At 42.7% G+C, this 26,531-nt stretch overlaps 1 protein-coding gene across 4 annotated transcripts in view; it reads right to left on the bottom strand.

Moving 5' to 3' along the window:
* Positions 1–2,238: 2,238 nt before the first annotated feature.
* The window catches only part of B4GALT4 (beta-1,4-galactosyltransferase 4), a 27,638-nt gene continuing 3,345 nt past the window's right edge, over positions 2,239–26,531 (bottom strand). For 2 of the 4 annotated variants that reach the window (XM_030329995.1, XM_032594752.1), the window contains exons 2-7: positions 19,516–19,912; positions 16,248–16,480; positions 13,780–13,967; positions 8,574–8,696; positions 6,401–6,505; positions 2,239–3,122 (exon numbers count right to left, since the gene is read on the bottom strand). In XM_030329995.1, the coding sequence (XP_030185855.1) occupies positions 2,990–3,122; positions 6,401–6,505; positions 8,574–8,696; positions 13,780–13,967; positions 16,248–16,480; positions 19,516–19,768 (1,035 nt within the window). In that variant the 5' untranslated portion in view covers positions 19,769–19,912 and the 3' untranslated portion in view covers positions 2,239–2,989. Of the gene's footprint in view, positions 3,123–6,400; positions 6,506–8,573; positions 8,697–13,779; positions 13,968–16,247; positions 16,481–19,515; positions 19,913–26,135; positions 26,227–26,531 lie in introns of those variants that run through there. The other 2 variants (XM_032594751.1, XR_004344093.1) reach the window with 2 other exon arrangements.

Below are 26,531 nucleotides of genomic sequence, written 5' to 3'. Positions count from 1 at the left end.
CTTGTGCCCAGTCTATTAAAAAAAGGAAAAGAAAATGAGAGAAGCCAGCCCCCCTCCAAAAATTAAAAAATGAGAGAAGCCAAGATGAAGGCAATGTGGTCTTGAAGTCAGGACACCTGAGTGTGTGCCCTGACTCTGCCATTTACTAGCTGTGCCATTTCTGGCAAGTCCCCCACCTGTTCAGAACCTCTACTTCCTCATCCACTCTACCTATCTCAAGAGTCAACAGGATCAATAAAGTGTGAGTAAAAACATCACAAGAGCATAAAGAATCGTAAAACTGAGTGGAAGTGGAAGTGAGAAAAAAACCAACCCAAACTTTTAAAGGAGCACACTCTTCCAAGTATTTGTGATGTCCAAATAGACTGCACTCCTATAATCCTTAGCAATTACGGTAGGCTGATCTACAAAGCTCAAAAACCTTGGCCTCTTTGTTGCAGTTGACAATGAGAACATACAGGGCAGGTATTGGGGAAATTTGGTTCCTTTGAGGCTGAACCCCTCTGCCCAGCTGTGGAGAGAAGGAGGTGGATGGCAGCCATGAGCAGGCAGTTGTCACACCCCAGTGCAGGTAAAGTGGCATGGTAGAGAAATAGAGGTCCTTTTTTTTTAATGTTTATTTTTGAGAGAGAGAGAGAGAGAGAGAGAGAGAGAGAGCGAGCAGGGGAGGAGCAGAGAGAGAGGGAGCTGGAGAATCTGAAGCAGGCTCTGCACTGTCAGGGCACAGTCAGTGCAGAGCTCAATGCAGGGCTCAAACTGAGATCGTGACCTGAGCCAGAGTCCGACACTTAACCAACTGAGCCAGCCAGATGCCCCAAGGTCTTAAAAAATTCTGTTCCACCTTGAGAGGTTTCACAATGAGTCATTTCAACGACTGGTGCGTTATATTGGTTGCAAGAATGATCTGAAGAGTAATAGGCATAGAACAGTGGTTTCTAACATTAAAAAAAAAATGCAGATGCCTACTCGTCATTGAAAACACAGAATTTCCATTGTAGTGGCTATATTCTGTTGCTCTTTAATAAAAAACTGAATTCTCAAATACGGATCCTCAAATTCCTTGCACGTATTATTCTCTTCCTTTACCCTCCCAACCATGACCTGGGACCCACAGCCTCCAAAGTGGGGATCCCTGGCATGGGCTTTTGGCAATTACAACAGAGCAGTCTGCATATGATTATAATTAAGAGAATGTGGGGCAGCATGCTAAAGATTCTGCAGAAAAGAGAGAGAATAGGAACATGAAAACCACCATTATTTTCTTTGCTAAATGGAGAAAAAAACACAGCTTTTACTTGTCCCTACTAAGTTAGACGTAAAGCAGGCCAGCCCTAGGTAAACCTGTCCTATCTATAAAATGTATCTTCCTTTCAAATTCTCATTCCCCACTTGGGAGGTGACTGCTGCCTTTCTTGGGAGCCCCAAACCCTCCTATTCCCTCCCTCTCCGTTTGGGAAGGACATTATTTACACTTACTGGCTAGCACTCGTTCATGTTAAAGTTTAACGATTAAAGTGTCATATAATAAGGATGGATGGAGAGACCCTGGGGCACGGTTGCATTAATACTTGCTTAAGAACATCCGCATCTACCTTATTTATGTGCCCATTCACTCATGCAAACAAAATATTATTTCTGTTCTGACCCAGAATCCATTTCCTATTACCTTCCTTAGATAATCCTTGCACATCCCTGCCCCCCAACCCCAGGAAGCTCAGCGGTATTGGTGGCTTCTCTCCCAAATCACTGCTGCTGCCCAAGTCAGTGCCCCGGCCCCACCTTCCTTATCAGAGGCTTCCCAAGCCCTGGCCTCCACCCTCCTATCCTATAACCAACCAGGTGCGCCCCAGAGGCCAGTCCTGCTGCACCCAGTGCTGATGGTAGGGAAGGAGCAGGCACAAGAGGATGAAGAGAACAAAGGCATGATAGGCCCAGGAGAGGAGATGCAGAGGCAGCTGCCATGGGCCTGCCACCAGTTGACAAAGGGGAAAAACAGGAAGAAGGAACAGAAGGATACAAAAAAAAAGAAAGGGAGTAAGGGGACTCAGTCTCATTTGCTTGTAAACTGCTGAGGATTATGGATACTGAAATAAACACATCTACAGGCCTCAAACAACAGTGACAAACCAAGACTAGGCACCAAAAGCTTTTCCATATTTTACTACAGAGGTACTTTCGATCTATTATGAGTTAATATGTAATTTGTAAACAGCTAATTCATATCCTACACGTACAAAATCATTTTTACAAAAATACTTTAAAAACTAGTAGATAATGTGTTCCCTGCTGGGCTATTCCTGGGAAGACATGTCTGGGCAGGTGACCCCCAGGACAGGGAGCAGCAGCAGTGACCAGCACAACTGTGGCTGCTTCTCCATCACTGTCCTCCTCCCAGCCATTCATCCTCAAGTTCACCGCATCTTGATTCTTCACCTCTCTCCTCTTTTCTGCGGCCTTCTTCCCACCTGGGGCCCAGCTCTTCAGAGGAGCGTGCAGGATACATGAATAACAGGTAGACTTCTTCGTACCTTTCTACCACAGACGAGAACAATTCTGGTTCTCTGAGACATTCAGCAATCTTATTTCCTGTGGGCTTTCTTAGCCCAAACTTAAATATCCTTCAATCCAAGTTCTCAAGTAGCTAGGCTTCATGGTATTCTTTGAATAGTCCTTTTATACTCAGTCCTTCAAGTATCTGTATTACAAGATTTAACCCTCAGGGGGAAAACAACCAAGAAAGCTGTCTTCTTCCAATTGTTTTACATCCCGTATTACTTGGAGCTCTGCTAAGAAAATACAAAAAGAAAAAGTTCAGCTCAATAATTAGCTGCAACGAGTTCTTAATGTGTGCTACTAGTCCAAAAATTATTGGTCTCTAGCCCAAAATTATTGCAATAAAATATTCAGTTCTTCCGAATGTGTCTAGTCCAAAATTACTGCAATAAAATATTCAGTTCTTCCGAATGTCACCAGAAGATCCAAGGTCACGTTATGCACCAGACCAGAAATCCACCGTGATGTTGGTATATAAAGGATTATAATCCACAGAGAGTAATTTATAAATACAACTAGTCAACCCATCTGTTCTCCAGACTTGTGACACCTGATGTAAGAGCTTCATCCTAAAGATAAAAAGAACAGTGTAAATGGTAATGCAAGAATTTAACATATATTTCCATTGCTTTTTGCCCTGCCCCCAAATTTGACAAAAACATCTTTGTCAATTATCGTACCATCTGGATTTCCTGCTGCAAAAAGTTAATTTTCCCCATCTAAAGTAACAGGACACCAATGATAGCCATGTGTTCACGTGTCAGACCTCATGTTAAGACCCTAGGGGCCCATGATGGGAAGAGTCAATGCACCCAGTCTACAGGACAGAAGGACGCACAAGTAACACGGACACAATGCAATACGCACCATCCATTGCTAACAGGTCCTTGGCTAAGCTTCAGGGTATCTATGAATCCTCCCATAGTGCTGTCTGTAGGCAGGAGGGTACACACCTCTCCTAAGAGTCTCAAACAAAATCAGGATATATGTAGAAGAGGATGAATGAAGCAGAACCTGACTTTGTGAAGGAGTCTGGGGAGGGGGTGCGGAGAAAGTAGACATGACTGAGGCTTAGGAGAAAGGTGCAGGAAAGGACAACCAGGCAGGGTCATCATCCCATGCAAGATGCAGAGACATGCAAAGCAGCAGGATGCGCTTCAAGAAGCAGCAGCAATTGCATGGCCGGAGCCCAGGGATGTGGGGAGTGAAGCAGGTGGTGAGCTGAATTGGTCTCTAGGATTTTGGGGTGAAAAGCAAAACGTTTTGGTGACAGTATCAATGTGGACAGAGATCAGAAACACAATGAGCTAAGTAAGGTCAGAGAAAAATAATACAGTATGATTTCACTTGTATGAAGTTGAAAAACATATAAAACTAAACAATCTTTTTCACAGGGATACACACCTCTGGAAAAACAACAACAACAACGACAACAACAAAGAAACAGCAGAAATAACGATCATTATCACAAGTAATAATCACAAAAATTCAGGAAAGCGTGACCTCTTGGGTTGGGGGAAGGAAATGGGTATGGGGGGGGTGGGTCACAGGTAACAAATATAATCTGGGTGGTGGGCACTACCACTGTTCATGGTACCAAGAATCTTCACATTTTTCAGACAGTTTGTAAGTATTATTTTGCATCTATTCCATAATTAATTTTTTTTTTTTAATGTAAAGAGAAAAATGCACTTCTATGGACAAAGACTAGAAAGACGCATGGAAAACAGAAGTAGCTGCTTTGTTAAAGTTGCAGATTCTAACACATGGGCTAAAAGCCTTCTTTTTTTTAATTTTAATTTTTTTTTTAATTTAAATCCAAGGTAGTTAACATATAGTGTAATAATGATTCCAGGAGAATTCATTGATTCATCACTTATATACAACACCCAGTGCTCATCCTAACAAGTGCCCTCCTTAATGCCCACCACCCATTTAGCCCACCCCACCCCCCACCCAACGCCCTGCCAACAACCCTCAGCTTGTCTCTGTTTTTAAGAGTCTCTTATGGTTTGTCTCTCTCTGTTTTTATACTATTTTTGCTCCCCTTATGTTCATCTGTTTTGTATCTTAAATTCCATATATGAATGAAATCATATTTGTCTTTCTCTGACTGACTTATTTCACTTAGCATAATACACCCAAGTTCCATTAAAAGCCTTTTAATATTGTTTTAAAGTATAAGCTCTAACAAAGCCCTATAATATTTTAATACTGTTTTTTTAATGTTTATTATTTATTTTTGAGACAGAGACTGAGTGTAAGGGAGGGATGGAGAGAGAGAGAGAGGAAGACACAGAATCCGAAGCAGGTTCCAGGCTCTGAGCTGTCAGCACAGAGCCCGACACAGGGCTCGAACCCACAAACCATGAGATCATGACCTGAGCTGCAGTCAGACGCTTAACTGACTAAGCCACCCAGTCACCCCTAATATTGTTTAAAATGTAGAAGAAAATATCAGAACAAAGAACTGTAGATTCTTCAACTACAGTCCCATAAAGAACTGGCTTATCTGTCGGGTTCCTGGGTGAAAGGTCTAATTCCTGGGGCAAGAAAAGTATATGGTAAGCCTAGAACAGCTCATCACATAGGAGCACAGGTAAGGGAGCTCTCAAAACTAGTGTAGTTATGTCAAAGGACTCAGGAGTCAGCCTGAAGAAGATTCCACTTGCCAACAATGAGATAAACTGAGCATTGAAAAGAATATTAACTACATCCTGAAGGATGCTAGGGAACATCAAGTCATCATTTTGAAAAATGAAAAATCAGCACTGATTCTTTCCCTTTATCTGCCTTTTCTATAAGAGCCATACCTTGGCATACTCAAACAGATGAAGGCAAGGCCTTCTTTGCAGAAAAATCTATCTAATAAATGCAGAAGGCATGATAGAATATCAGAATTTTGTGATTCCCAATGGAATAATAAATATATTCAATGAGCACCAATGGCTGATAAAATCATCAGGTGAAAGACTGATGGGGAACCTGGTTGGGACTAGTAGCACCTAAATCCACAGATCAATCTTAATATCACAAAGACCCAACAAGCCATCATATCTTCCAGTTGTGATACAAGAAGAGAGATGTGACATCATTGATGAAGTGTTCTAACCCTGAATAGTAGTGCACTCTGTTCAAGCCTCCAGATCTAACTCCCAGCTTACAACGGAATGTAGAGGTCAGAGGCACATATGAAGTTATACCACCAGGATGCAAGTCACAAAATCCACAAGGTATGAAATTGCAGGAGACAAATGACCTGATTTGTTCAACAAATAAAATGCAGCAGGCAAAAGGTAGTAGAGAGGTAATCTACAGACTGAGAGATTTCAGAGAGATCGTCCAAATGCAATGTGTGGATTCTGTCTAGATTCTGATGTGAATAAACCAACAGTTAAGGGAAAAGAAATTATGAGATGATCAAGGAAATCCAAACACTAAGTGGATATTTGATGATATTAAAGAAGTACTGTTAATTTCATTTTAGGTATACTGGTTTTCATTTTAGGTATACTGGTTTCTTTAAGACTTCTTATATTTAAGGATACATACTGAAGCATTTACACAAGATATGCTGTGATATCAGATTTGCTCCTAAATAATCTAGTGGGGGAGGAGGAAAAAGCAGGAGAAGGGAGAGAGGATGTGAGTTGGTAACTGTCGCAGCTAGGAATGGGGCACATGAGGGTTCCATATACCACTCCCTCTACTTTTGTGTCTGTTTGAAAACTGCCTTAATAAAAAGCTTTGAACAAAAGAAACTGGCTCATCTGATTGAATTCAGCAGACCTCACTGACAGAAGAAACTAAGCAGGTAGCCTGCCAGCCATATGAATCCAGGACTTACCGTTCTATATTCACCTCATTGCCTCTGTCTCTAGTGTGGAAGATCATTGTATATTTACCCACATTAGGCATTGGCCGGATTATTTTCATTCTATGAAGCTCAACCCTAGAAGAATAATAGAAGTGTTTTTTTAAAAAAAAGTCTATCCCACTTCATCTACCACTAGATACTTAAGAAGAATCATCTGCAAAAATTTACATATATGTACACACACACACAGTCACACAGAGCTTATTAGGATATTAGAATATTAAAATTAGGATATTAAAAAAAGCAATCTTTTAACATCCGGCCTCAGGCAGCAAGTCTATAAAAGAATCACATTTAACATTTATTATTGGGGTAAAAGGGGAGGTGTCAATTTATAGTTTGTCATTTTCTAAAACACCTCAGGAAACTTTTATGTTCAAGTCATTGGTTTATTCACAGTTATTAGTCAAGAACGACTCTGGAGACCATGATGTTCTTCTCAAATGAAAGCAAAACCGGGGTCTCCCCCCTGCCTTGAAGCTGAGGAGGATCAAGAAGATAGTGAAGTCACATAATACAGGCAAGATTCTATTAGTCATCCCATCTGGACAGTGAAATGATTTGGGGAACATGAGGGATACTGTTTACCTCTAGTCCTTGCTACTCTTGCCCAGAAATCTATCAGGTGCCCTGTGTTTACTTCATAAGCCACAGCCACACAGGCTGCCAATGGGCCGGGCCTTAAAGTACTGATGCCCATCACTATGACCATTCCTATGGAGCCTGTGGTGAGGGAAATCCATTCTCTCCTGCCAGAAACATTCCAGAGACTCTCAGCCGAGACATGGGAGCAAGACCAACATGGAGCCCTGGCTCCTTCACACTAAAGCACTGGGGCAGTTCCGGCAGTCACACATCTATTACTTCAGAACCCCAGCTAAGAAATGTCCTTCATAGGGGCGCCTGGATGGCTCAGTCGGTTAAGCATCTGACTTCGGCTCAGGTCATGATTTCACAGCTCATGAGTTCGAGCCCCGTGTCGGGACTCCGTGCTGACAGCTCAGGGCCTGGAGCCTGCTTCTGCTTCTGTCTCCCTCTCTCTCTGCCCCTAACCCACTCGCATTCTGTCTCTATCTCAAAAATAAAGAAACATTAAAAAATAAAATAAAAAAGAAATGTCCTTTCTAAGAGGCAACAGTAGGAGGAAAGAGGGTCTCCCAATAGCCCCCAAAGCCTTATTATTAGAAGTCTGAAGATACTCGCCTCAATTGAGGCTACTGAATACTTATTCTTGGGAGCTAGGGATAAGATTGGGTCACAAAACCCAAGTTTGGCAGGGAGGGGGGAGCTGAGAGAAGAGTCCAGACATACTCCCTTTGAGCCCCCAGAGCAGAAAGTAGTGCAAGAGAGCCTGAGGGTAATGCCAGCAGCCCTGAGTCTGGCTGGGGTGTCAGGCCAGCAGTTGCTCCCAGTGTCGGGGGCTGGCTAATGCATAAGGGTGAAAGGGAATCTTGGTCTGATCCTGGGTGTGCCACTCCTCACAGGCTGTTGGCACTCTCTGCTCTGGAAATTGAGAACTGTGCCAGGATTCCCTGGTGTCTGGTCAAAAGCACAGGCTTACAGGAGTGTCTGGGTGGCTCAGTTGGTTAAGCATCAGACTTTGGCCTAGGTCATGATCTTGTAGTTCCCGAGTTCGAGCCCCGCATCAGGCTCTGAGCTGACAGCTGTTGCAGACTCTGTGTCTCCCTCTCTCTCTCTGCCCCTCCCCCACTCAGGGTCTGTCTCTCTCTCTCTCTCTCTCTCTCTCTCTCTCAAAAGTAAATAAACATTAAAAAAAAAAAAAAAAGCTACAGGCTTACAATAGGCTCTCTGGCCACTTTCCTCAAATTGCAGTTTTGCAGAGTTCTGGACCCTGTCTCTGTAAGTAATACCCACCAAGTCCACAGAAACCCCCATCAACACTTCTGGTCTCTAAACACCTGCAGAAACAAACGACCCTCCATCATTTCTGAACTGCCAATGGCGAACGGCAATTTGGACCATCCTGCCCTCCCCCTGCCCCCTGCCCCCTTTTACGCCGGACTCCACGGCCTTATGACCTGCTGGACTGGCATCTAGAGGAACTATCCACAAATGAGGGTTTCCAGAGCCACCACTGATAGACAGCAGAGCCCCATGAAGGGGACCTATCCCTGTTGTTCACCTGAGTCTGAGGTCATCGTCTTCGCCTCCCCATCCCCAGTAGTTGTTAGAGAATCCATTCACCTTGAAAAATTGCTCTCTGCTTAGGGCAGTAACACCCCCAAAATATCCGTTGTAACGTAACCTGGAGCAAAAGAGAGGAGAGAGAAGGTAACATTAGCACAAGGCCGTCTGTTCTCCACACACTCTTCAGAAATCTCTATTTCAGGCCTGGCATTCTAGGAACAGTCTGAGGACCATGCACTTTCATCCATCCACCCCTACTTGACATCCACCTCCCCCAACGTTCCTGGCCTTCCCTGTCTGCCCTTCTTTCCTGTCGACATAAGTGCTCACTTCTGCTCACTAAGCAAAGTGCTATCCACCTGTTACTGTGAATGTTTGTGTGTGGAGGTCTACAGAGGTACCTGTAAATGTGCAGCACGACATCAGGGTGAACAACAGATTTCAACTCACGTGCCAATCCAGTGAATAGTAATGGCTGCCAAGGGCACGGGGTTAAGAAGGATTCTGAGGCAGCCTCCAGGTTCAGCATGAATGAATGCCATAATGAATATACTGTTTTTTTAGTTTTACTTTTTTTTTTTTTTTGGCGGGGGTCAGGTAGAGAGGACACAGCTCCTGCACACACTTTGTCTGCAAACTCCACTTCTCTGCATGCAAATCTCCATCTCATTGTCTGCGTGGTGGAGAAGCCAAGGCACCTCAACAATCCTGAGGTTTCTGGCTTGGGTAACAAGGTAGATGATACAGTCTTAAAAAAAAAAAAAACAGAGGGGCACCTGGGTGGCTCAGTCGGTTAAGCATCCGACTTCGGCTCAGGTCATGATCTCACGGTGTGTGGGTTCAAGCCCCACATTGGGCTCTGTGCTGACAGCTCAGAGCCTGGAGCCTGCTTTGGATTCTGTCTCCCTTTTTCTCTGCCCCTCCCCCACTTGTGCTCTGTCTCTCTGTCTCTCAAAAATAAATAAATGTAAAAAAAAAAAAAAAAGTTAAAAAAAAAGAGGGGCGCCTGGGTGGCTCAGTCGGTTGAGCGGCCGACTTCGGCTCAGGTCATGATCTCGCGGTCCGTGAGTTCGAGCCCCGCGTCGGGCTCTGTGCTGACAGCTCACAGCCTGGAGCCTGTTTCAGATTCTGTGTCTCCCTCTCGCTGACCCTCCCCTGTTCATGCTGTCTCTCTCTGTCTCAAAAATAAAATAAAAATGTTAAAAAAAAAAAAAAAAGAGTACACAGAACAATAAGAGGAAGACAGTGAATTTTATGTTTTGGATAAGCTGAATTTGAGATACCCCTAGTGCTTTTGCTAGTGGGCAAAAGGATATAGGGTTCAAGTTCAAAAGAGAAGAGTGGCTACAGATATGGCTTTGGAACTAAGATGTCAAGAGGCAGTAGCTGAAGGGGCAGGAGTAGGAGACATGGCCTGAAGACAACACAGTAGGTGATAAGAGAGCACAGAGTGGAGCTATGTGGATACGATAAGAAAAAGGGAAGGGAGAAGAGGTCAAGAAGGACCTTGAGAGGTCAGAGAGCACCTCCCAGTCATACGGACTCTTATGGATTATTGGCACACAAATTAGCATATCTGAGAAATAAAGATAACCCCTGAATATCACACTGTAACAATTCAGAAATGCAAATGAGGGCAGCTTAATAACTTACATGTTACTAAATAAAAAGATAAGAATATATGGAGAATTTCTAACTTTAATTAACTTCACTTCAAAGTATTCCAGGACCAATTAAATATTTCTGCTTTGCAGGGCACCTGGGCGACTCAGTAGGTTAAGCATCCAACCCTTGATTTTGGCTCAGGTCATGGTCTCACATTTGTGAGACAGAGCCCCACATCATCGGGCTCTGCGCTATCAGCAGATAGCTAGGGATTCTGTCTCTCCCTCTGTCTCTTATCTCCCTCCCCCGCTTGCACTCTCTCTCTCTCTCAAAATAAATAAAAATAAACTTTAAAAAACAAACAAAAGGAAAGATCAATAAACACATAGGCATTGCTATCTAACAGGTGGAGTCAGTCCCAAAAGCCAATTTGTAATTCAGCTATTTCTATGTTCTGAGTATAGATGGGGAGGCCCTGTTTAACCCACAGGGGAATAGATTTACTTATAACCCCTCAACCTTAAAATTCTAGAAAATGGTATTACAACAACCTAAAGTAAACAAAAGGAATGCAGGGCTCAGAAGGCAGCCGTTACTGGCCAAGACACCCACTGCAGTGACTTGAAGCCATGGCCACTGGACTCTGACAAGGGATTAAGGACCTGAGACCAGCAGCTTCATCAGGACACCGAGCAGCATCACTGCCCAGGCACAACCTGCCAAGCACCAACAATGGGTCACCAGAAGAGAACCAGCATCACCGATTTGGGAGTGATGTATTAAATAACCACTATCCACTGTGTGCAAAACCGCTGGCTAGATGCTGTAACAGGTAGGCCCTGCCCTCAAAGAGCTTATAGTCTAACACAAGAGGCAAACTTCATCAGCGTTCTGAGGAAGGAGATGCCGTGCATCAGGGGGCCAGCAGGTGGGTCTGGGAGGATTCAGATAGGTAGGAAAATGGGGAAACTCTTGGTGGTCAGAACTCCATGAGGAAAAGTGGAGAGAGACACAAAGGAGGGCTGTCTGGGAGCACCCACAAAGCAGTGTAGATGCAGTGGGAGGTACCATAAGAAAGGTTTAAGGAACTCTTAGTTTCCCAGCTGTTTCTTAGATGGCTAAGGTCTACGTGTTTATTGATCTTTGCTTTTGGCTTTTCTTCTTACCAGGAAAAGCTTAAATATTAAATTGGCCTTGGAACACTTTTTTTTTTTTTTTAAGGGCTGTAAGGCCCAACGGTAGGGAAAACATAGTCATAAAATAACAGTAGAGTCCTTGAAGAAAGCAGGCAGGTACCAAAGGAATTCTTGGCAGTAAAATTTCCCACAGGCTGGTCCAGGGCTTCATCACTGATCCATAGTCAGTAGGATAAACAAGATTTATTTCTGGCCTCATCAGAGTCCGAGACAGGGCAAATTACTTCAAGTTCTTCCCTCTGCAGGGTAAAAACTTCTTGTACTTCTCCTCATGGGGCTGTGGTAACAATGATTAAAGCTAAAGTGGGTGGGGTTTTAAGCTCTGTGACTCAGTGAAACGTAGTGACCAGCAGGGAGAAGACACTTAGCTACCTTCAACCCCACCTGCCCTCCAGGCAAATAGAGGGGCTTTGCCCAAAGTAACAAAGGTAAGAAGTAGGTAAGCGGAGATAAGAGCAATTCCTACATTACTTGCACTCACCTCTCTCTGGCCCCAGAAGATGAGCAGTTTACATGATTCATATAAAGAAGTAGAAAAATGTAAATAACAAACAACCAGGACCAGAGGAAAACTTAAATCAGAACAGAAGATTAACATGGGAAATATATTAGAACTCTGATCTACAGATAGATTCTTCTCTCAGCTTCTGAAAGAAAGCCATGGGTTTGGCTCAGAACTTCTTACATCCAGATCAGAAGAGAAGACACATTCAATCACCTGATTCCTATTAAGAAAACCCTGCCAGTTACTCAAAGACGACAAAGGCTCTCTGATATCTAGTTATAAAAGAAATGTCTGGCCAGTTACAAGAACAAATCAAAACATCAAGATTCATACAAGGGCTGTTTTTAGAGTAAGTAGCATCTGATTGTGGCACTGAAGTTTTGCTGAAAATTTATTTCCAGCAGAAAAGCCCAAGAATTCAGATTCTTGAGGTCTGGCTTAAAAAAAAATCTAGAATCCCAACAGAAGGTCTTTAAACAATCCCGTGTAGCTACACTCTGAAATAAACAACGAAAACAATCTTGTGTGATTATAATGTCTTATCACAGATGTTCAGAAAGAATTGGACCCTATGAAAGGGTCAAAGTACAGGTATTCTGTGTTATATTCATGGTGATAGCTTATTAATTTTACGCATATGGTTGACATGCTTCTGAAAATGCCAAGGTACCCCGACATAATAAGCTGCTTTCTTCCATGCAGAGGTGGCTCTAGGAGACCAGAAAACAAAATGTCCAGGTAAGAATCAGGATATAATTCCTCAAAGGAAAAAAATCCTGTGATTCTCTTCCAGACCCCTCCCCTGCCCTCTGGCCCTACTATCCCTGCCTAATTCAGGAGCATGGCATCTCCTCTCCCAGCTTCTCCCCTCTGCCTTGCTCCACTCAACACACTAAAGGCCAGCAATGAGCTTTCTCCTGTCATTCTTCAGCTGTAACCATGTGTCAGATGCCCCCCAGTCCCTTCCACAGGAAATCCAACTTCCTCAGCAGACTGAACGAGGCCTGCATAATCTGCCTACCCTCATCTCTTGCCTCTCCTCCCTCCACCATCCCAGACATTCATTTTCCAGCCCAAATGAACTACCTGCGTTTTCCCCCAAAACCACGCCATGTTCTCTCTTGCTTCCACGTCTTGGAAGCTGGGAAATTCCCACTGTTGCACAAGATGAAGGTGCCATGTTCTCTGGGGAAGAGCTTTAGACCCTTCCGTAAGTGTTTCTTAAAGACCTTGTGTGCTCACCCATTGTGGCTTATTCTAGGCATTTGTTTATATCCCAAGTGTTACACGGGGCTTGGGTTCAAAGTCAGTAAGGCTGAACAGAAGCTATGTGTCTGCTCAGAGGTGGAGGGGATGGAAACGAAGATAGAAATGATGGTGTCTAAGCAATTCTCACAGTGGTTGTGAGAGTGAGGAACTTGTCCTGGGTGTCCTGCTCCTGAACAGACTACTCAGTGGATATGCCCTTCCCCACTCTCCCTCAGAACCCTGGGAAGATGTCACAGTCTGAAAAGAAGAGTCAGTTTCACAACAGAGGCCTAAACGTTGACCGAAGGGGCATGCTCTTGTTGCCTGCTAGAAGGGGAAGTCAGGGACACCTACTCAGTGTGGACTTGCTTGTGAAAGCTGCACCATGGGGGCGCCGTGGGCGGGGCTGGCCCTCATTTGCAATGCCTGGATTGCCTTCCCTATCCTGTTCTTTCCCTTCCTCTTTCATCCTCTGCCAGGGTTGGTATAATTCCTGTTTTGAACTCTAAGTGATACGTCCTGGACCATTTTTCCTGTTCTTTATTTTTCTATAATAGTCTGGACACTACACCCCCCACAGCTTTGATGACAACAGAGCAAGTTTCTCTGCCTACGCAAGCCCTGGGCAGAGCCACCGTACCGCTTACCTGTACCCAGTGCTGTTCCGGCCAACCACCAGATGCTTGGGCTGCTCCTCACACTTATAAATGTTCAAGTCGTTCTCGGGGACCAGGTCCACATCGTGGAAAATAAAGCAGTCCCAGTTTTCATCCTTGAGAGCTTCTAGATAGCCCACATTCAAGAGTTTGGCTCGATTAAACTTTTTACTTCCAGCCTATAGGTACAGAAATTAAAACTTGAAAAGCTCCAGAGATAAGGTTTCACACCATGCCTCTCTTCAGTTCGGAGGCAAGAGCTGGAATTATTCTTTCCAAAGCACAAGAATATACTTGTGACATGAAGATCTAACAGAGTAGATGTGATCATAAAAGACCACTTGCTTGTGTGTTTGTGGGTTTTTTTCATATACACTTACATTCTAAAAGCTATAAACATGCCTTGAAATGGACAGTTGCTGCTTAATGCGTATAGAGTTTCAGTTTTGCAAGGTGAGTAATTTCTAGAGAGTGCTTACACAATACTGTGAATATACTTCACACCACTGAACTGTATGCTTAAAAACAGTTAAGATGCACTTTTAGTGACTGTGAACCTGGGGAGATTCTGGCAGGGTGTCAGATTTCACTGTTCTCCCAGCCCATCAACCTTGCCTTGAAGCCCCTCAATAAAATGGTTTGATCCAAAAAAAAAAAAAAAAAAAAAAGTTAAGACACTAAATTTCATGTATATTTCACCACAATTTTTTAAAAGGTCATACTTTTAAAATACAAATAAAAATAACTCAAAAAAAATTTTTAAAAACATACATTTATTCCACATAAAACCATAAACCTTCTTACATGGTAGTCATGCCAATTACCATCATTGCTTTACTGTTTAACTTCTAGCTAATCCAATCTTACTCTATGTAACAAATTTGCACTAAGCTTCTAAGAGACACAGCTTGCCAGAAAAAAAAACAAAAAAAACAAGAAATCTGGACCTATAAACAGAAGTTATTGGGGTGAGGGGTGGCTCAGTCAGTTAAGCGTCCAACTTCAGCTGAGGTCATGATCTCACGGTCCGTGAGTTCGAGCCCCGCGTCGGGCTATGTGCTGACCGCTCAGAGCCTGGAGCCTGTTTCAGATTCTTTGTCTCCTTCTCTCTGCCCCTCCCCTGCTCACACTCTGTCTCTCTCACTCTCAAAAATAAACAAACATTAACATTTAATGGCAGAAGGTAATCCTCATAGTGACCTCATGGAAAGGGATTCATCACTGGGTAAGAAGAGAACACAATTCAAACAATAATATGAACAAAGCTATGTAGTATGAAAAAGATTTTACGGAATTTATTTTTTATGGCTATTTGGATCAAATTCCTTATGAATAAATTCCAGTTTAATAAACAGTTTATCATAACAGAAGTACAGACAATTCTCAAGTTACCACAGTATTTTCCTGAAAAGAATAACAAAGCACACATATTTTTTCTAGTCACAAAATACTGTACATTGGGGGTTGCTGTCCTGAGTAAGGATGGAGAATGACTAACAATGTTAAAAAGAAAAATAAGTATAAACCAATAGTAAAATTTTGTTTCAAATCGTAAAAAATGGCCCCTGGTTATTAGAAAGTATACATTGGAGAACTGCATCTTCTGATTTGTCGAAAGTTGTCCTAAAACAAATACTGCTGGTTATAAAATGCAGTTAATGATTTTGAATATGAAGCATGCAGTTAATGATTTTGCATTCTTGTCATCTGTAAGGATTTGAGGGGAAATTATTTGGATGGTCTGGGACAATTTGGGGGAGCTAGACACGGATATTTAAGTGGATATCTTATTTTTTTTTTCAATAAACATTAATACCAAATACAGGCATCTTTCATCAGCCACTCTACTTAGAGCTAAATTCTTCAAAAGCAGCCTACACTTATCACTTACTGTATACCTACTAAATTGTCCTCTGGAAGCCTAATACATGAGTCGAGAAAGTGAAAATGAAACATAAAATGTTTTATATAATAAAAGTTATAGTCAGAAAGGAGGAAACAGTCCTAGAACTCCATGGCTATTAACCCAGTAATCTGTAGGATCCCCTGCCTAGATCCCCACTGAATAGCGATGCTCAATAATGAAAAATTCCAGCATCTCATCGTGCAGTGTATAGCAGCTGCAGGAGGAAATATAAGGTAAATCTCAGGAGGAAATCTTTGGGCAGTCATTGGCTAACACAGAAGGGCTCACACAGACAAAAATAAAACAAACCAGACTTCCTCCAGAAGTTCACATCAGAGGCAGTAAAATTCCCAGCACTTAGTCTGATTATTCCACACTCTGAGACAAGAATTTCCTTTACTCCTTTAATGGATAAATGAGGTAGGAGACCTTTTCTTTGGTGACAGTTTGGTGCTCCTTTTACCTAAGATATCCAGAGGGCCAAGTCCGTCGGTCTCTCCTCACAGAGAGGAGGACTGGGAGGGCAGAGCCTGGGTGTGCCCCCCACACTCACCTGGTGGATGACGTAGATGCCATAGTCCAGCTGCTGCCTCTGCAAGAAGGGATGGAGGTGTTCGAGCAGGTACAGCAGGTGTTTCTCTCGGTTCCGGTGTGGAATGAGGATGGCGACCCGCTGGGAAGCCTTACATTCCTCGGGGTGATACCGGCCTCTGTGCACTTTGGGATTTTTTGCCTCCACTTCTTCCAGAGTGAGATCTGGTTTGAAAACGAGCTTGTTTTGGCCCCCTACAATAAAAACAGGACCCAGGAAAGAACAGTAGCTGTCTCATCAAGGGCTGATAGGATTATATGAGCACTGACCTAAAGCCCTTAGAACATTGCCCAGCACACAGTGAGGACCATGAGTGTCAGCTTTTATTATTATTACTTTAAAGCCTCTTTTGGTCATGAACTATAACCAGAGTCATGTGACCCAGGGTATTTTCTGCAAAAGCAAGTAAATGACATATGAGAGCATTCTCTTGTGGTGGGGTAACCAACTCTGGGTCTGTGATTCATCCATACGGAGGAGATGCATTCTGTCCCACTGACCATGGTCAAGAGCCAAGATCAGGGCGAGACTGAATAACTTCAAATTTGCTCGATCCCCTTTTCCTTCTCAAAATTAAAACTCAAGAGCATTCCATGGAATCAAGCTCATGGTCAAGGCCATTTTCCCATTCTTTCCATGAGCTCCTGGGAGCTATCCTAGCTCCCTGAAGGTAAAAACCATGAAAGAAAATAGCAACTAGCCTCCTGCCTAACCCAGCAGTAACATGTATGTGCAACATCACAATTCTCCCATTGTGCATGGTAGCAGACATCCCAGTGGAGCATTTGCTCAGCGAGTCTGGACACAGCCTAACTAGATGAAACCCAGCGCCACCCATGGGAACCGACCTCATGCAAGGCTTTACAGATCAGGCTGAAGACACTGGCCCTCCTCCTCAATCTGAATTAACAGGGAATACTGACTGGTAAGAGAAGAGGCAGAGCTTTGGATAGAGAACTCTGCCACGCTTTTTTTTAACTCCATATATACTGGCCGGGCCATAACATCTCAAGATGCTTGCATGTTGTGCCGTCCTCTCCTGAACAAAGCAGTCACAGTCCCCTCCAATGTGTAAGTCACCACGCCTTGCTCCATGTGACCACTGCTGTCCTAGCCACGGCTGCTTAGACCAGGCTCCAGTGTCCGTGAAGTGGCTGAAAGACTCGGCCCAATGGCACCAAGGGCAAATAACTGCTTCCAGCCACCTACAGACAATAACCAGCCTCTAGGAAAGAACCTTTCCTGAAGGTGTGACACATGCAGTTGGCAGGCAGAAATGCCCTAAAAACAAACAGTAAGAAAGGGAGTGATGTGAAAGGCAAGCTACCAGAGCTGCTGTCAGGCCGTAGAGCAGCTGGAAGATGATGGTGTGGCTGTTGAGATGGTTTCCCATGTAGCCTGTTATCAAGCCCCACCATGTGAGTTAACCCACGCCTCTATTCTTGGCCCCTGAAAGAGCCCCATGCGACAAGTCTGATATAAGCTAGTCCCCTTGCTCACTTTCTCATTGTCTTAACTTTTCAGGTGCCCTACCCTTCTAGAGCCTGCTTCCATTCACTATTAGTCTCCCTACCACTCCCTTGGCATCTTCTCCAATTTTGTTTCTTCTTGGGTCACTAATGGCCCATGTTACTTCATCACTACTTTTGTCACCTTCTTAATCCAGGTACTTCCTCAGTATTATGTCATGGCCCATGTATTTTTATGAAAACTTTAATTGCTTAAATATGTTGTGAGGATTTTGAACAAGGGAGACAGTAGAGTCAGATGTGTAGTTCAATGCCTCATTTTCCTATCTCAACTTGTGTAACTTGTGAGCAGAACAATTTCCCTCAGGTAATCAGGAGTGATATTTTGGCTGTTCCATGACTGAGTAAAGAGAAGCAGTATGCCAGCAGAAACACAGCACAAGGCTGTGATTCAGTGAGGAAAGAGAGTCTGCAGGTTTCGTTCAGCTAAGAGCAAGAAGCCACCCCACAGGGGGCTACTTCAGTGTATGTACTTTTCTGAGACAGAAGGAATCTCAACTGGATTTCTGATGAACAAACAGGAATCCACCAGGCAGACAGAGATTGAGGAAAGGCATTCTGGAAAGAGGAAACAGTATAAGGCTCAGAGGAGTATCTGGAGAACTACAAGTGTTTTGATGTTCTGGAGAATCAGAGGTCTCATAGAATCTTTGTGGATTATATCTAATATCGCTGTGGAGCTTTTCCTCTCTAATCAATGTGTTCCACAGAACCAATTTACCATTAATTTATTTATTATTATTATTTTTTTAATGTTTATTTACTTTTGAGAGAGAGAGAGAGGCAGAGTGCAAGCAGGGCAGAAAGAGAGGAAGACACAGAATCCCAAGCAGGCTCCAGGCTCTGAGCTGTCAGCACAGAGCCCAATGCCAGGCGTGAACCCACGAAACACGAGTTCATGACCTGAACTGAAGTTGGACGCTTAACTGACTGAGCCACCCAGGCACCCAAACCAATTTACTGCTAATTTAAACTGAAAGGCAAGACATCAAAGGGGAATCAGAACAGACAATACATTTAAGAAATAAACACTAAAGATGACATTGAAAAACCTACTCAGTCCTGTCCCTTGACTGCATACTTCTGACCATGGGAATGCTAACAGATGTGACATGAGTGGATTTCTCCACCTGTGCTCCTATGTCCCGTGGATGCCAGGAGAAGGACATCCTCAGGCGAGCTCATTGGTCTCAGGTGGAAAAGGTAAGACATATGGAGCAGAGCCACCAGCCTAAATCAATGCACCCCCCAGTTCATCTGGCAGACTTGTGAATGAAATACATGCCTGTGGATGTGAGACTTCTGTGGCTTGACAATAAAATTGGGTATGCTCGTATAATGGAAAACTATACATCAGCAACATAGACACATCTCATAAACACACTGTTGAACAACAAAAGCCAGACACAAAAGATTACACATCGTGTTTCTAATTATGTAAAGCTTAAAAACAGGAAAAACCTAACGGATGGTGTTAGAATCTTGAAGTAAGGGTCATGACCGAAAGAAGCACGAGAACTCCCAGGGTTCCAGAAGGATTCCAGTTCTTAATTTAACATACTGATGACACAGGTATATTCATTTTGTGAAACTTAACCAAGTTGTACACTTCTGATTTTTATGCTTTTCTGTATCTATAAATGTGATATTTAACTAAGCAGTTTACATAGCACTTGAAAAAAAGAAAAAAAAAAACTTACTGAGGTATGGAGACACAGAAGGGCAGTTGTTGAGGTCTGCTTCTTTCACGGATGCTTCCTGAGTCAGAGTTTTTCCCTTCCCCCAGACTAGGACCTTGTTGAAATTGGCCATGAAATCCTTTGCTTTAGGAATCTCTTGAATAGCACCCACAAAGTAGTTACTGGTGGCCCACCCAAGCACTGTCAGGCATAAGAGAAAAAGCAACAGTAACCGGAACTTGTAGGAAAGGTGGAAAGTCATGAAGAAGCCCATGTCTGTTATTACGTGAGGATTATGTCTCTTTCCACTTCACTGCAGGGGAAGCTTCGAGTTCAACTCTTGTAATCTGATGGCAAACTTGGTGACAACTGAAGATGCAATGCCTGCTTTTGTTCAGTAATTCCGCTCCAACAATCTCTGGAAGGCAATCACAAAGACATGTTGTTTCACATGGAAATCCTATCCTGAATGATTCATGTCAGTGCAAACTGAAAACCTATTCCCAGTGGATCTTGACTAACAGGAATGGGAATTCTCCAATGAGGGGTTTGAGATCAGAAAATCGGATTTCAGAGGTCGAAGGTTCCAACCAGCTATACATCCCAGGAGTTACCACCCAGGCTGTCTGTCACCCAAGAGGAAAAGGCATTTCCAGATGTCGCACAGGAGGAGAGGGCAAAGAGGAAGCTGTGAAAGCCTCCTCAGTACTGAGTCGGGCACAACCCAAAATACAGCTCCCCAATTTTTTCTTTAGTGGCCCCTTCCTAGCACAGCTTTAAAAGACGGTTAACAACATGTAAAAATCTTGTATTTTGACTCAAAGAGAAAATAAGGAGAAAGACAAAAGCTCTTCTCTGTGACAGCTAGAAAAACACGTTCCTCAACAACAGGCATTAAAGTCCAGGATGTTGCAGCTATAAATGTTACATTCACAACGAGGCACTGGCACAGGGCACATCCCAACAGGTAAGGGTGAGGGCAAGAAACATAAGAGAAGGCCAAGACAGGAGCTCAGTAATCTGTAAGACTAACAGGTGGAACTACAGTGCAGTGTTTAAGATCAGTGGTTTGGATTTAGGCAGAAACTACAGCTCCACCACATATCAGCCATGACACCTCAAGTCAGTCACTTGACTAACTTCAGTCTCCTTACCTGTAAAATTGGGATAAAAACAGTACCTCCCTGGAGAGGTTACTGTATGACTGAACAGCCTAATGTATTAATACATAAAGTGTAGCCCATGCCTGACGCACAGCGAGCGCCAACTACGTGCTGACCACCACTGTTGTTATTGTCCTGTTACTTGCATAAAGTGACTCTAAGGATGGCCAACAGGTGGGCACACTGGTGGCTGCCCCAAGCACCACTCTATCATACTGTATTTCTCACTGCCAGCTGATGAACTGCCATTCTTCACGAGCATGTGGTGGAATAGTGTGAACTCACTTCTGAAAGGTCACTATCCTCTCCATTCTTGACAAAAATCCCATTTCTGAAGCCACAAAGCTGATGGCCCACTCTGGACCATGTGAACACATTAAGGTGATGAAGGCTACTTGGCAAGTCCCCCAAGGACACAGCCAGCAATCCCCCCCCCACATGTTCTCTGCATTGCCAAAACCACATCTGCCCTCGAATTCTAAGTGTGCTATCAGAAGGGGATAGAAAATGCTAAAGCCACGGCAGCGATAATCTCCACAGCCAAACATGCCCTCAGTTAAATGGATAGTTAAATGGAGACCAAAATATTTTCTGTGCCAAGTAATAACATGAAAACAAGTATGATCAAATCTTAAATAAAAGAAAAACAGAAATAAACTGTACATGTGTATGATTACCACTCAAACTACAGAAATAAAACTCCAGAGAGAAATATTAGCCAAAAGCTAACGAGAACTGCATGAAGAGTAGGGATTAGCCAAGGGTACTTTTTTCTATTTCTGGAATTTTGTATGATATACTTCTGCCCTTTTATAGTGAAAATTTAGTTGTTGAGTTTTGTCCGTTTTTTAAAATTAGACATAGGGATCCCTAGGTGGTAATTCAATGTGAAAAATAAAAACAAAACAATCTTAGCACCTCTTGAGATAGTCCCCTAGTTACTAAAGGGTAGAATTCCAAAAATTTAGCTCTAGGTTAGTTTGAAGGCAACCCAGAAAGCATTTCTCTCTAGATTCAACATTATAAATGAAGATTAGATTCTTGAGTCAAGCCACAAATGAGATTTGACTCAGGAAGCAACTAAACACTATGGCCTGTGTTTAGGGTCTTGTGAAGGCATCATAAGAAATGATGCCGAAGGCAGTAATAACAGCTAATAAGAGTGATTGATTTGTGCATCTACTCTATGGCACGTGCTGAAGTGAAATCATTTGTATTAACTTACTTCGCCTCTCAACTTTGCAAGGTAAGAATCACTAGTCTCATTTTATAGAGGAGAAAAATGAAGGGAGATTAAGGAACGTGCCCTCGACCACACAATTAGTAAGTGGTGGAGCTGGGGTCTGAACCCACAAGGCCAGGCCCAAAGCCTACCTCTGACACACCCTTCACATAGGCATTTCGATCTCTTTCCTCATCTAGGTACCTGGGTGCACCCAACACAAACCCTTAGAATATGCAGGATTCCCTTTGGCAGCCCCTCTCTCTGTCAGCCTCCTGTCCCTTTCCTTGGGACTGTGTTGGCATGGCTTTCTGTATCTGTTAAGTCTACAGGTTCCTGGGGCCAATCAGACAACATTTTGGGGACTCAACTATAGGAGGCTTAACTGCTAGAATTGGCAATAGTGGTTTTTTAAAGTTTTGGGTTTTTTTTTTAAATTCCAGTGAACATACTGTGTAATATTAGTTTCAGGTATACAATACAGCGATTCAACACTTCCATCTCAATCTTGGAAAATTTAGACTGAGAACACTGCTCTTCTAAAAGCTGCTTATGGAGGGATAGCCCCCTGACAAGCCAAGAGATTTCTGATCACAGAGGTACTATAGTGTTAGAAGCAGAAACGAGCAGAAAACACACAAGTCTAGCACCCCCTCCTTTTACAGAGGGAGGAAGAGTGGTTTAGAGAGATTTAAAACCTACCCAAGCAGTGGCAAGCTGGGAATAATCGCAGACTAACATAGCTAAACTGCAGCCTACAGAATTTGTCCAAAGATAAGAAATTTATTACAAAAGCAAGGAACCATTCTTAATGATTACTTCATAAAAAAAAAATGATTACTTCATAATTAGCCCTTCACTGCTAACTCCATTTCTTAAGACATCAATCTAGTTAAAAATAATCACTTCCCCTTTTTCCCAAGCCTTAGTGCTATCCTCAAACCAACTGTACAGGGAGCCAGCACGAAGGAAGCTCAAGTGTGAGGTCTCCTTGGTACCTGGGAGTAAACATCTGAAGTGTGAAGGGTCTGTAACACTGGTCCAAAGATCTTTCAAGAGAGATCTCCTGCCCACCCTGCTTATCAGCTGAGTGACTGAGGGCAACCCTTCTCAACAACTTTATCAAGCTATTAAACATAAAGATATATATGTACTTATCTTAAAATGTTGCTATAAGAATTTAATGAGATGTTGCACCCAAACACACCTGGTACATTCCCAGGAACGTAATAGTTATCAATCAAATCTATTTACCAATGTGATTTATGCTCAAATTTTATCAGGGTGCCAAGCAACATAATGTTAAATTTGGAATTACATTATGAAGTCCAGATAATTTTCCATTTCTCTGTAATTTATTTTTCTTTTAATCTTTTTTAACGTTTATTTATTATTGAGAGACAGAGAGTGAGCATGGGAGGAGCAGAGAGAAGGAGAGACACAGAATCTGAAGCAGGCTCCAGGCTCTGAGCTGTCAGCACAGAGCCTGACTTGGGGCTCGAACTCACAAACCGCGAGATCATGACCTGAGCTAAAGTCAGACATTCAACCGACTGAGCCACCCAGGCACCCCTATTTTTCTTTTAATGGGTAATATATTACCTTTATGATTTAAACAAATCATGATTTTTAAAAGCAAGTTCTTTCTAGGGCAGGTAACTCTGGGTTAATGTTTAGGGAACTGTCATTAGACTGGACTTATTTATAATAACATTAAGTAATTGACAGACCTTGAACCTACCCTTGAAAAGTTTCCTTTTTCAATCAAAAAACAGACAGGAAAATCATGACTGTAGACAATAAATTCAGGTAACGTGAAAGAAGTTATTTTAGGGCAAGACTCTAGAAGTCTGTCTTATAGTTCAAAATGATGAGGCTTTCAAAACTGGTTTTTCCTCCCTCTCAATTCAACCAGTCTTTTCTGAGCATCGGCTATTTTCAGGCATAGTGCTAGGCACTAAGAGAAGAAAAGGGAATTAAGGTATAGTCCTTGCACTTAGAGTTTATTTCAATCCTTTCTTAAATTTCAATGAGTCTTTTGTTTTTTTTTTGTTTTGTTTTGTTTTTTAAATTTTTTTTCAACGTTTTTTATTTATTTTGGGGACAGAGAGAGACAGAGCATGAACAGGGGAGGGGCAGAGAGAGAGGGAGACACAGAATCGGAAACAGGCTCCAGGCTCCGAGCCATCAGCCCAGAGCCCGACGCGGGGCTCGAACTCACGGACCGCGAGATCGTGACCTGGCTGAAGTCGGACGCTTAACCGACTGCGCCACCCAGGCGCCCCGAGTCTTTTGTTTTAAAATATGCCAGCCCCACCCCTGAAAACGGAGGAATAGATGAAATAAGATTGGCAAAATATTGAGATGTATTGAATTAGCTGATAGGTACCCAAGGGTTCATTTTGCTTTCCTCTCTACTTTTGTGTATGCTTGAACTTTTCCATAATAATGAAAGAAAAAATCTGGCAAGGAAGATAAGCTATAACTAAAGATAAATCAGCATTTATGCTAGGTATCATTTTTGGAGAATCTCTACACATACAAATCTCTGTACCACAGGGGATGGAGGGAGAATACTAGGTGCAGTCCACAAATATTTACTAAACATTTATGCACCAGAAGAAAGGGTGTGGTCTTCATTTAGCAGCCAAGAGTGCCAAGTCAGAGTTCTAAACCCAGCTGTTTTCCAAACCCATCTGGTCATCCTTTAAGCACAGAGCCTCTCAGGGCACGGCCCCAGGCACATGGTCCTACTCCCATAGGCCTCTCTGGAGCAGCAGCAGGGGAAAGGCTACTCATTTTACTCTCGCAGAGTTCCTGAGAGCTGAGTGTCTGCACACATGTCGTCCTACCTTCTTTGGGCCTCTGGTATTCGTTCTTCTATTTATAGCTCCCTTACCTGGCTGCTAAGTGATCGCTGCCCAGACCCTGAAGAAGCAATGATTCCCCGGGTTGGGGGTAAGGATGGGATAGAAATGATGACAGCCACTGACAAGCACATTTAAACTCAGAGCCTGAGCCCCTAATTGTAAGCTCCAAAATTGTAAGCATTTAAGCAAGAAAATGATGATGGCATTGCATGTTAACCCACAGAATACAATGAAGAGTCCACAGTGATACAAATGATCAAATAAACAAATGGGAGGAAAAAGGGCAGCTCCTCCTTATAGGAAACTCTCAATTAATAAGGAAGCAGGAGGTAGAAAAAAATCACTAGGCAAACACCACTGCAACAATTGCTGCAGACAAGATCCATCAATGAGAATTAAAATTAGTGGATGAAAAATTGAGGATAAACAGAGTTTGCATAGTCTCAAGTATCTCCCCCAAGATAATTATTAGTTGCAAAGGGAAAGACAATAACTTCACAGCAGAGTAACATAGATTTCACCCTAAGTGATCAGGTTTAGTATCATCAGTGTTAAGACCTATCAACCTCATGAATCAGTGATATATTGAACTCCACAAAATAACCAGTACTCTCCAAAAGGGTCAAAATAATGAAGGACAAGGAAAAACTGAGAAACTATCTCAGATGGAAAAGACAAAGGAAAAATAACAAAATGCAATGTAGATCCTGGATAGACTATGGGAACAACAACAAAAAATTATTAGCAGGAAAACTGATGAAATCCAAATAAAATCTGTAGTCTAGTTAATAGTACTGATAATTGAACCATGGTTATGTAATGGTCTAATATTAGGGGAGGTTGAGTGATTTCTCTGTACCATTTTTGCAACTCCTCTCTAAGTCTAAAATTAATTAAAAATTAAAAGTTAAAATTTTAAAAGTCAGAGACTGAGCAAAACCCAAGTCAATATACAGCAGTTAAGTTAACTTAATTCTCAAAGAGAACCATTGTTTTTTGTATTCCTGGACCTCAAAATGACCTGACACATAGCAGGTGCTGAATTTGGTAAATAATCAGTGACCTTCTAGAGTATACTAGTTGAAATACATAAGGACATACCATAATCTCAGGCTACTACTAAAAACAGATGAGAAGGCAGGAGGAGAAGGAAAAATAAAGATTAATGAAGAAGAGAAAAAATTAAATGGGTCTCAAATTCCATTTGGGGAATGTTTTAAAAACTGAAAAAGGCTCACCCCCATGCTGGCTCCCCTCAGGTAACTAACACCAACACTCTTCTAAGAGTAACGAGCCCCATCTCTAATAAATGGCACTTCCTCTCAGTCATGCCCACCGCCTTCTGCTCCTCTGCCATTGAGTATTCAAAAGCAGTGCCTCTCTCACCTGATTCTGAAAGGAATTGCTGCTTAGACCATCCCTTCCATCCGGAATTCACAGAGCACACAGGAGCAGTGTCTCGCATTCTAGGCAAGAGCTTCCAGATGGTCCTGCAGTAACTGTTTCACGGTAAGAGTCACCACAAAACAATCAGGAAACAAGCAGTAAATTTAACTAGCAAAGGACTGATGTTGTTTTATATAGTAAATGTTATACAGCATAACAGAGTCTGTAAGAATTTCTGATGGGGGCTTTGAATGGAGATTCATTGTGTATGTCTGTGTCAAGTTCAGGTATCCCAGAGAACCCTGCAGGGGGGTCAGTCAGAGTTCCCTTTCTGCAGTCCTTAGGGGCACACCAATGAGAAGGTTTGAGAAGGCCTAAGGTAGTGGAAAAAACAAA

The sequence above is a fragment of the Lynx canadensis genome, chromosome C2 (assembly GCF_007474595.2).
Source record: "Lynx canadensis isolate LIC74 chromosome C2, mLynCan4.pri.v2, whole genome shotgun sequence".
Taxonomy (NCBI): Eukaryota; Metazoa; Chordata; class Mammalia; order Carnivora; family Felidae; genus Lynx; species Lynx canadensis.
Note: the sequence above shows the minus strand (reverse complement) of the source record. Positions and strands in the feature narration are given on the sequence as shown.